Raw genomic sequence first — 11,029 nt, 5'->3', positions numbered from 1 at the left:
GGCGATGTCCCCAGTTAGTTCCTGGGGCAGCTGAGGACAGAGAACCTGAAATGACCCTATCCTATAGCCATACTGATGAATATCTTGCATATCACCATAGAACCTTCATCTGGAGATGGATGGAGATAGAGACAGAGACCCACACTGGAGCACCGGACTGAGCTCCCAATGTCCCAAGGAGGAGCAGAAGGAGGGAGAATATGAGCAAAGAAGTCAGGACCACGAGGGGTGCACCCACCCACGGAGACAGTGGGGCTGATCTATTGTGAGCTCACCAAGGCCAGCTGGACTGCGACTGAAAAAGCATGGGATAAAACCGGACTCTCTGAATATGGCGTACAATGAGGGCTGCTGAGAAGCCAAGGACAATGGCACTGGGTTTTGATCCTACTTCATGTTCTGGCTTTGTGGGAGCCTAGCCAGTTTGGATGTTCACCTTCCTAGACCAGGATGGAGCGGGGAGGACTTTGGACTTTCCACAGGGCAGGGAACCCTGACTGCCCTTCAGACTGGAGAGGGAGGGGCAGAGGAGTGGGGGGAGGAGGAGAGGAGAGGGAGGAGGAGGGGAAAAGGGAGACGGGGAGGGAAATGGGAGGCGGGGAGGAGGCGGAAATTTTTTTTTGCAATAAAAAATTATATTAAAAAAAAGATTATCAATATAACAAGTAGCATTAAAACACATACCAAAATTATCAATATAACAAGAAGCCACAGCTTCAAAATGTCAAGTAAGAGATATCACAATGATGCAAGATCAAAGCAAACATACAAATATAGGTATGATATCACATCAAAAACAATCAAGAGGACAATGAACAAAAACATGTGATCTCAATTCACATAAAAGAAAGCATTCAGTAACATTCAGAACCCATCATGATAGAAATCCTGACGAAATTAGACACAGCATCAACATGTATGCCTCAAACCAATAGAGGATGTAATTAATGAGTGACAAGTTCATAGTAACATATGAAATGAGAAGTGCCAGAAGCACTTCCTCCAATATCTAGAACAATGCATCCAATATCTCCTTACACATGTTATCAACACACTATTAGGGGCGGGGAAATTAAGATAGAGAAAGGACTAAAAAGCATCAAATTCAAAAGGAGGAAGTGAGAGCGCCTAGAGTGTATGACAGGATTTTAGACAGAAAGGACTTAAGACTCCACACAACCATTAGAAATGATGAGATCTAGAGCATGGCAGGATTGAAATGGAACAGTAGCAGGGCCAGCAAGATGTCTAGCAGGTACAGGCCTGACGACCTGAGTTCCATCCCCAGGTAAGGACAGATCATCTGACCTCCACATACACACCATAATATTCACTCACACAATGACAGGCATGCATACAAGCAGACACATGCAGGTGTACACGGGCAGACAGACACACACACAATACAAAACAAAAATTTAAAAACAAGTAATAGCAGCAAGCATGCTGTTTTAATAAAGAAAGTTATGCCCCAAGGTAGCCTGGTAGAGAACCCAAGCAAGAGCTTCAGGCACTCTTAACAACTGAGACAGCTCTCCATCATCACTCTCATCTAGCATTTGTTCTTTTCGATTTCATCATGATTTACTGTGGCATTATATTATCTTCATGAGCTAAGATGTTTAGTGTTGTGAGAAGGGCCTACTTTGGTTATCTTTGATGAGTTGATGGCCATCAAATGAGAAGTGCAAGTGCTTTACGTTGCTCAGCTTACCAGTGGCTGGTAATTCTTCCTGCACAGGAAGAATTCTGAGAGCCATACAGGAAGAAATGTGATTTATAAGTGAAAGGAAGTTTTTGGGCAATGAAAGTCTTTCTTTTCTGTAATAACTAAGTGAAGTCTCAAGAACCGATCAATTATCTGTTTTATCAATTACGTTGTATTCTAAAATAGACAAGAGTAAAACATATTTTGGGACTGGAGAAATGGCTCAGCTATTAAAGGCTAGGCTTGCAACCAAAAATATAAGAAAAAAATTTTAATCACACACACACACATATATATCTGTTATACATGCTATTTGTTAACTACTATCTTAGGCATATTATACCATGAAAGAAATATTGAAATAAATTGTAAAGAACAAACATTTCTGTGAAATCAAAAAAATTAAAAAATAAAAGTAAGAAAATACTATATATATATATATATATATACACACACACACATACACTACCTAAAGCAAATCCATAGATTTCATGTAATCTACATGAAAATATCAAAAACATTCTTCACATAGAGAAAGCAATTATAAAATTCAGCTGTAACCATCACAGATCCAGCAATCATCAGCAAAAACAAAGCTATAGGCATCACATGACCTTACTTGAAAAATACACTACAAAACCATATTAACCAGAATAGGGTGCTAGTGACAAAAAATAACAAACACAGAACCACACAGAGAAGCAGTAAGAAAGCACAGAAACTGATCAGTATAATTACAGTCAGGTTAATCTCAAAAAAGGTACCAAGAATATCTAATGGAATTCTCTAATGAATAATGCTGGGGAGAAAGAAAAAATGGCACTATTTCTCTCAACACAAACAAAACTCAATGCACAGTATCAAATTTGCAGGTAAATAGATGGAACTAGAAAAATCATCCTGAGTGAGGTAACCCAAGCCCAGAAAGACAAATATGGTCCTTTACCTGTATATTGTGGCTTCTAGTATTGTATTTTTAGTGGAGTTCCTGAGTGTGGGAATGAGCAGATCTCTGTGTCTATCTTTACCTGTTTCTTCTGCCTTTTCTTGTGCTCTTTTCTGCTTGGAATAATCCTCTTGTACATGAAAAGATTTGTCACTTGAATTGGTTTTAAAAAACATTGATTGGCCAGTAGTCAGCCAGAAGTATAGGCAGGACGACCAGACTAAGGATGATGGGAAGGAGAAGGGCAGAGTCAGGAGTGACCAGCCAGCCTCAGAGGGAGCAGGAGATGATCATGCCATGCTCTTAAAGGTACTGTCATGTGGCAGAGTGTAAATAATAATATAGATTAAGCCAAGCAGTGGTGGGGCAGGCCTTTAATCCCAGCACTCGGGAGGCAAAGGCAGGTGGATTTCTGTGAGTTCAAGGCCAGTCTGGTCTACAAGAGCTAGTTTCAGGACAGCTAGGGCTGTTGTTACACAGAGAAACCCTGTCTCAAAAAACAAAAACAAACAAAAAATGTAATTTGGGTTAAACTTAAAAAGTAAGAGCCAATTAGCAATAAGCCTAAGCTATTGGCTAAGCATTTATAATTATTTAAGACTCTGTGTGTTTATTTGGGACTGGGCAGATGGGACAAGAAATGTCCATCTGCACTTTTCCTTCTGTTTTGTTATTTTTTTTCTATTTCAACATATTAGCTATTGTTTTATCTTATGCTATATTTTATTTTATTACTACCAACCCTTACAAGATTGTTTGTTTTCTGACGAAAGACAGAAAGAGAACAGATCTGGATGGGAGGGAAGTTAGGGAGGAAATAGGAGGAATAAAGGAAGGGAAAATCATCATCAGAATATATTATGTGAAAAAAATCTATTTCAATAAAAGGGGAAAAAAATCACAACTATACATGCAAGACCTGAAACTCAAGAAACTAGTATTCAATGCCCAGCAACTAACACATCTTTCTCTCTCTCTCTCTCTCTCTCTCTCTCTCTCTCTCTCTCTCTCTCTCTCTCACACACACACACACACACACACACATACACTGAAGCCAATGATATAGGCCAGTGTTTGGATAAAATCACAAAAACACAGGCAAAAAAGGAGAATAAAACTATTATTAGACAGAAATCTTTAATAAATAAATAAAATAAAAATAAAAATAAACTATTATTATATCAAAGTACAAACTTGTAAGCATCTACAGGGGAAGGGAACAATCAACAGAAGAGACAACACAGAGAATGTGACAAGTTAATATCTAGAGCATATAACAAATTTAAAAGTCAAATAGCAAAGAAAGCAGGTAACTGGTTTTTAAAATGGACAAATGATCTGGGACAAATAACTTAAATAAGTATTTCTCGAAGAAAACATACGAAAGGCCCAAACGAATATGAAACAATGCATAGCATCACTAACCATCAGGATAAAGCAAATCAGAAGTAGAATGCGCTGTCTGTCACCTCATCCAAGTAGAATGGCTATTATCAAAGAAACAGAAATAACAAATATCAATAGGAAAAGGAGAGAGGAACTCCAACATTTTTCAGTGAGAACATAAATTAACAGTCACTACAGAAAATAATGCAAAGTTCCCTCTAAAAACATAACTAGCACATAGCCTAGCAAACCTATTTATAATACAGTATATATCCAAAAGAAAGAAGTCATTATATTAAAGAAATAAATATATTCCAGTGTTTACTGTACCATCAGCAATAGAGACAAAGACATGAAATCAAGCAAGGTACTCATCAAGGAATAAAAGTAGGTTTTAAAAAAAAAAAAGTGGCACATAAAATAATGGAATATTATTGAGTCATGAAAAAGAAAGTTTGTCATTTGCACCATGGGTAGATATGGGAGGCATTCAGTTTAATAAAATAAACAAGCAAAAAAAAGACAAAATCAACATGTTTTCTTTCTTGCTCACTTGTGGAAGTTAAACAAGTCATCAACAAAAGAAAGTACAGACTAGAAAGGGTAAGAAGACTAAGACAGATAAGAAGGAAGAGAATTTGGAAAAGGACCATATATCACAAAGACAGGAAATAGGAACTGGTTGTAGTGCTTCATGGAGCCATAAGGAACCTGCAGCTTAGAACTGAAACATGCAGAACAATAGCGGGGAAGGCAGGGCTCTGACAAGTTTAAGGTCTTCAGAGACCAGCATGCTGCTCACCCTGATTTCATCCTCACAAAGTGCAAACATGCATAAAATTCTGTAACATAAACACATATAAGCATTATGCCCATTTCTGACATTTTGATTTTTCTTTTTAATGATCAAAGATGGAGACTTTAGAAGTCAATAACCATAGTCTAAGGATCAACAAAGGATTATAAGCAGATTTCTCATTCAAACCTTTGAAGCCACAAGTTGTGGATTCACAGGTTCACAGCACTGAAAGAAAAAGGGCGTGAACCATGAATCCCAAATCTGACTAGCTACATTTCAAAACTGAGGGCTAGATTAAGGTAGAATGGAAAACATACCCAGGTGATCACCACCAAAACTACCCTACAATAAAGACTAAAGAGAATCATCCTGCAAAAAACAAAGGATGCCAGGCAACACATAAAAGACACGCCCAACAATAAAGCTCTGATTATAAGGTAAATGAACAATTATAAAAGCTATTTCTATTCTATATTTGTATCTAGTTGTTTATAGAACTAAGGTATAAAATAGGCTACTCTATATTTGTATGCTTTTTACATCTAATCAAGTATGTGCTTGCTTGTGCACATGCCATGACATGTGCAGAGGTCAAATACAACTCTCAGTCATCAGTTCTTTCCTTGCAACATGTGTATCTGAGACTGAAGCTGGGACATCAGGCTGTCAGTCTTGGTGACACCTACTGTATTTGCTAAACTATCATTGGCTATTATGAAATTTTGTGACATTAATAACTAAAAGGGAATGGTGACAGGGGTACATAACAATAAAACTTACTAATATGGTCCCATGAAGACAGCACAAATTCAATTAAGTTATAATCTTAATGTATTAAATTTAACCTCCATGATAAACACAACCTCAAAGAAAATAGCAAAAACTACATATATAGCTTACAAAATGAGACGAAAATCACTTAACTATCAAGCAAACAAAAGCTAAAGGAATAAATGAGGAATAAATATTAACAAACACATAAAAATTAATTTAAAAAAAGCTAATGTAAATATAAAAAATAATGTATACGCAATAGCATGGACATGTTATGACATATATATTGAGGTCAGAGGACTAATTCCAGGAGTTGGCTCTCTACTTCCCCCATGTGGTCCACGTAATCAAACTCAAGTCATCAGGCTTGGCACAAGTGGCTTTATTTGGTAGCGTTATGTAACAATCTTAAGATGACAAAATTATACTGATGGGTAGTAAATTAGTGGCTGCTAGGGGTAAAGGCGGGAGGGAGTGGGTGACATCACAAAAAGTCAACATGAAAGAGGTATTTGAAAATAACGGTGTTCTTGAAGCTCAGCTCTAACAGTGGCATCCTAACTGAGATATTGCTAGAAAACCCACTGGAAGCACCACACACATGCACACGCATATACACACACACACACATGATAAGCTATTAGCCTGATCTCACCACCTCAGAATGCATACAAAAATCAAAGCAACAAAATATACCTTAAAATATAGATAGATATGTCATGATTTTTTAATTTAAAAAATAAATGTTTAAATAATATGCTTTTATAATATATATACTGTATTTGCTAATATTTCCTATCGTATTGATTATTACTATTGTTTGTGATTAATCTTTAGTGTCAACTTAATGGGACTTACAATCACCATAAAAATACTTTGGGTATGTCTGTGAGGGGTGTAGATTAAATTACATGAAATAGAAAGATCCAGCCTAGATTTGGGTGGCACCATTCCATTGACTGTAATTATGGACTGAAAAAAAAGGGAAAGCAACTTAAACATAAGCATCCATTACTCTCTGCTTCCTAACCTGGGTGACAATATGACCAGATACCTCCTATTCCTGCCATCATACCTTCCAAGCCGTGGTGTACCATGAACCAACTATAAGCCAAAATAAACCTTTCCCTCCAAAATGTGCTTTGGTGGGTATTTTGTCACAGCAATGAAACAAATAACTGATGCATTATAATTATCATTATTATTATTATTATTATCAACATTGTTATTATTCACTCAGTATTAATTAAGACCATACAGTTAGAAAGCACAGCTTCTATCTTCTGGTAAGAAAGGAATCAATCACATCAAACCAACCTGTCAGAACAGGTCCAAGAATGTAATCAAGTGAGAATTCTGAGTGCCTGTGAGAACATCCAAGAAAGCAAGACAAAAGTCTTGTGACCTCAGTTTCTTCAAAACTCAGAATTGCTCTTGGAATGTGTTTTCTTGCTCCTCCCAGGTGTAGCAGATAGGAGTGAGTTCACTTCAAACTACTCATCATTGCTTGCTATTGCTATTCAATTAAATGTTTAAATTACCTTTTATATACCTCTATAGAAAACTTTGTTTGTCAGGCTGGGCGGTGGTGGCGCACGCCTTTAACCCCAGCACTTGGGAGGCAGAGGCAGACGGATCTCTGTGAGTTTGAGGCCAGCCTGGTCTACAGAGTGAGTTCACACTGAACTATGTATCATTGTCTTACTTATGAGGTTTTTCAGTTTTAACTCATGTATCTTTTTCATACATACTATGCCTAAAATTTTTGTTGCTGATTCCTCAGGGTCAGGGGCATTGTGCCCTATGTCTATAAGGTAAGGAATTGGGCAGCAGAAGTAGAAGAATGAAGTTTGGGGACAGCATGAGCTACTCCTTTAGTTACTGTTCAGTTGTAGCTAAGAGACACCAAAAGCAAGGCAACTTAGAGAAGAAAGGCCTTTTTTTCCATTTTTTTGAGATAGGATTTCTCTATGTATCCCTGGCTGTCCTAGAACTTGCTCTGTAGACCAGGATGGCCTTGAACTCACAGAGATCCACCTGCCTCTGATTCCCAAGTGCTGGGATCAAAGGTGAGCACCACTGTGCCCAACTCAGGAGAAAGAGTTTAACTGGGAGCTTGCCTACAGTTTCATTAGGTGGGGAATACAGCAGCAAGCATGCATGGCACTGGAGCAGTAGCTGACAACTTACAACTGATCAGCAAGACGGAGAGCAAGAGACATCAAGACAGAGACAGACCTCTTCCTAAGGTCACAACCCCTAAACCAAACAATCAAATGTACTCACTTATGGGGCCCTTCTCATTTCAACCCCAAGAGCTCCATAGTAAGTTTCAGACCATCTTCAGGCACAAAGTGACTAAAATCCTGACTCTAAATACAAAGCAAGAGGCTGAAGACATAGCTCAGTAGTTGGGAGCCTTTGCTGCTCTTCCTGAGGATCCAGGTCCCATGCCAGCAACCAAGTGGTAGCCTACAATCAGCTATAACTCCAGTGCTATGGGGAACTGATGCCCTTTTCTGGCCCACTGCACATACATGGTGCACAGACTTAGCTGCAGACAAAACACCCACACACAAAAAAATAAACCAATCTAAAACCAAAAGAAATCCTTCCTCAGCTCAAGAGCAGTTAGGAATCCTCCCGTGTCCTTCAAAGAGAGCACTGTTGCTTTACTATTCACAATCATATACGTCACCTAAGAATGAGGATGCAGGAATATTTTCAGACCTGGCATAGTGACTCATACTTGCAATCCTAGCAATTAAGAGGAGAACCCTACGATCAGGGCCAGCCAGAGCTATATGGCAATTTCCACACTAACCTTGGTTACAGAGTAAGACTGATTAAAAATAAAAAGCAAAGAAGAAACCTCCAGAATAAAAAAAAAAAAAAAATGATGGAAAAAAAATCAGTAAATTTGGGCTTTCTTTTACCTCTAAATATTTCAACATAAGTGTTCTACCTGTGCATGAGAACAGAAGTAATATAACACTTTAGGCTTGTTGTTCACACAGCTTAACTCAGGAAGGTTTTACTCACTTGTGGTCATGATGCTAGGAGGGCAAGAGGGTATCCCATGATCCACTGCCCATCTGTAGGCTCCTTCTCCAACTAAAAAGCTAACAACAAAAAAGTTATTCTTTTAAAAATACATAGTGTCATCTTCTACAGTCAATAAGTTATAGAAATTATCACGTGACAATTAAAGTCAAGTCTGAGAGATACAAGTAATTATAGAGTTGGCGCAAAATAAGACAACTGCATGCTCAAAGTTTCTTTTAAATTTTTCTTCATTAGAAGTAACTGATGTAGAAATTGGGAAAAAAATTAATACAATAAAAAGTGAAAGTAACTTCCTATGGAAAATAAGATTTTTCTTTGATCCACATGGCCATAACATTTATTTTATGCAATCTGTTCAATCAGGTTAAGGGTCTAAACATATGTCTTCAGACTTGTTATTTTGTCTAGAACTAGATATACACAAATCCACTGGCATGCTGACACCCTAAGTTCAATGTAGCAAAAAGGCACATAGAATGCTCACAGTCATTTCCACTCTAGTGAGGAAATACTAAAATACATCCCAAAAGGGGTTTTTTTCAGTCCTATTCTACAGTTTTTAATATAAAAAAAGAACAGGTTTTTCTTTCTGGTTTATGAAACACTAATTTCCAAAGCATGCCAACACAAGTAACAATCCTATTCTCTTAAGTAATTTCATGAGGCAAACAGTGATTGTAAGCAGCAAATTGCAACAATCACTTCATCTTCTTCCATAGCCAACTACTTAAAGATCCCAGCCAGCTAGTAATGGACCCCTTGAACATGTGCCTGGCTGTTAGCCTCCTACTCTCTATTTTTCCGTTCTAATCATTCCCACATTAAAGTTCAAGAGCAGGGGCAGAAAAATCAGTGAAGAAGAGTCTCTGCTTTTGCAGAGGCCCACACTCATTTCCCAGAACCTCCGCTCAGAGGCTATCCTTCGCCTGTAAGTCCAGTTCTGAAAGAACTGACTCTATCTACTGACCTTTGAAGAGACCTGGATTCATGTGCACATACTTCCACAAAAACAGACATACGTAATACAATTTTCAAAACTATACTAAAACAAACATCAAGAGGAATAACTATTTCCATGGAATGATAACTACCACAAAGCAATATTTGAGCTGGGCAATGATGAAGCCATCTCAGGAGAGAAAGCAGAGTCAAGCACAAAAAGGTCATATGTTTAGAATTCATTTGGCATCCACAAAAAAATGATTCAAATATTTTGCTTTGAATACTTTTAAATGCCTGAGATACTTAAAAATCTGCAGAAATTAAATGATAAAAATCTCAGTAGGCAGGGCTGGTGAGATGGCTCAGTGGTTAAGAGCACCGACTGCTCCTCCAGAGGACCGGGATTCAATTCCCAGCACCCACATGGCAGCTCGCAGCTGTCTGTAGCTCCAATTCAAGAGAATCTGACATCATTATACCAATATGCATTAAATAAAGTTTTAAAAAAAAATCTCAGTAGGCACCCTGAAAGATAACAAATGGTGACAAAGGAAAGTTAAGAGATTAATTCCAGTAACTGTCTTCTTTGCATTAAGACTACAATGGAGCCGGGCGGTGGCGACACACGCCTTTAATCTCAGCACTTGGGAGGCAGAGACAGGTGAATCTCTGTGAGTTCGATGCCAGTCTGGTGTACAAGTGCTAGTTCTGGAACAGGCTGCAAAGCTACAGAGAAACCCTGTCTCGGAAAAAAAAAAAAAAAAAAACACTGAAAAAGAAAGAGGAGACAGCCAACAGGAATTTTCAAATTCTTGCAACAATGGTCACTGCAAATAAAAGCTGTCACCTGAAATTCGGAGAAACTAAAGCAAAGCTAAAATGTGAGATTTGAGCCATCACTATGCTACCTTTAGTACTTCCTCCTCCGGGGGAGGGGGCTTGATTTAAAGCTTTCTAGTAATATAAAAATGTAAACCAGATGGTGAAATATTAAGCAATCATGGCAGAAATTAGGGCTGAACCTAGTATGTTTGCAACACTCCAGATAGTCATCTAGGATTCAATCTCAGTGTCTAGAATCTTTGCTATTTGATGTACAGTTCTTAATTTTTCATTCTTTCACCATTCATAATTCTGACATAAATAAAACCAATGTAGAGCATGAGTGTGCGGCTCAGGAAAGTGCTTGCCTGTTATGCTGTCATCTGAGGGGAGGGAACCACCATTGAGAAAAATGCCTCCTTCAGATCAGGCTACAGGCAAACCTGAAGGGCATTTTCTTAATTAGTAATTGATGGGGAAGGGCCCAGCCCATCATGGGTGGTGCATCCCTGGGCTAGCAGTTGTGGGTTTTTTTTTTCCTTTTTTATTTATTTATTTATTTATTTATTTAAGATTTCTGTCTCTT

General features: G+C 38.0%; 1 protein-coding gene across 5 annotated transcripts in view; it reads right to left on the bottom strand.

Moving 5' to 3' along the window:
* Positions 1–11,029, bottom strand: part of Tasp1 (taspase 1) — a 218,774-nt gene that overhangs the window by 146,795 nt on the left and 60,950 nt on the right. For all 5 annotated transcript variants that reach the window (XR_007590415.1, XM_050134317.1, XM_050134318.1 and 2 more), the window contains one exon: positions 8,656–8,735. Coding sequence is in view for 4 of the 5 variants with exons in the window: in XM_050134317.1 (XP_049990274.1) it covers positions 8,656–8,735 (80 nt within the window). In the remaining variant the exon portion in view is untranslated. The remainder of the gene's footprint in view (positions 1–8,655; positions 8,736–11,029) is intronic.

The sequence above is a fragment of the Alexandromys fortis genome, unplaced genomic scaffold (genome assembly GCF_014885135.2).
Source record: "Alexandromys fortis isolate MF-2015 unplaced genomic scaffold, M_Fortis_MF-2015_v1.1 scaffold_6, whole genome shotgun sequence".
Taxonomy (NCBI): domain Eukaryota; kingdom Metazoa; phylum Chordata; class Mammalia; order Rodentia; family Cricetidae; genus Alexandromys; species Alexandromys fortis.
Note: the sequence above shows the minus strand (reverse complement) of the source record. Positions and strands in the feature narration are given on the sequence as shown.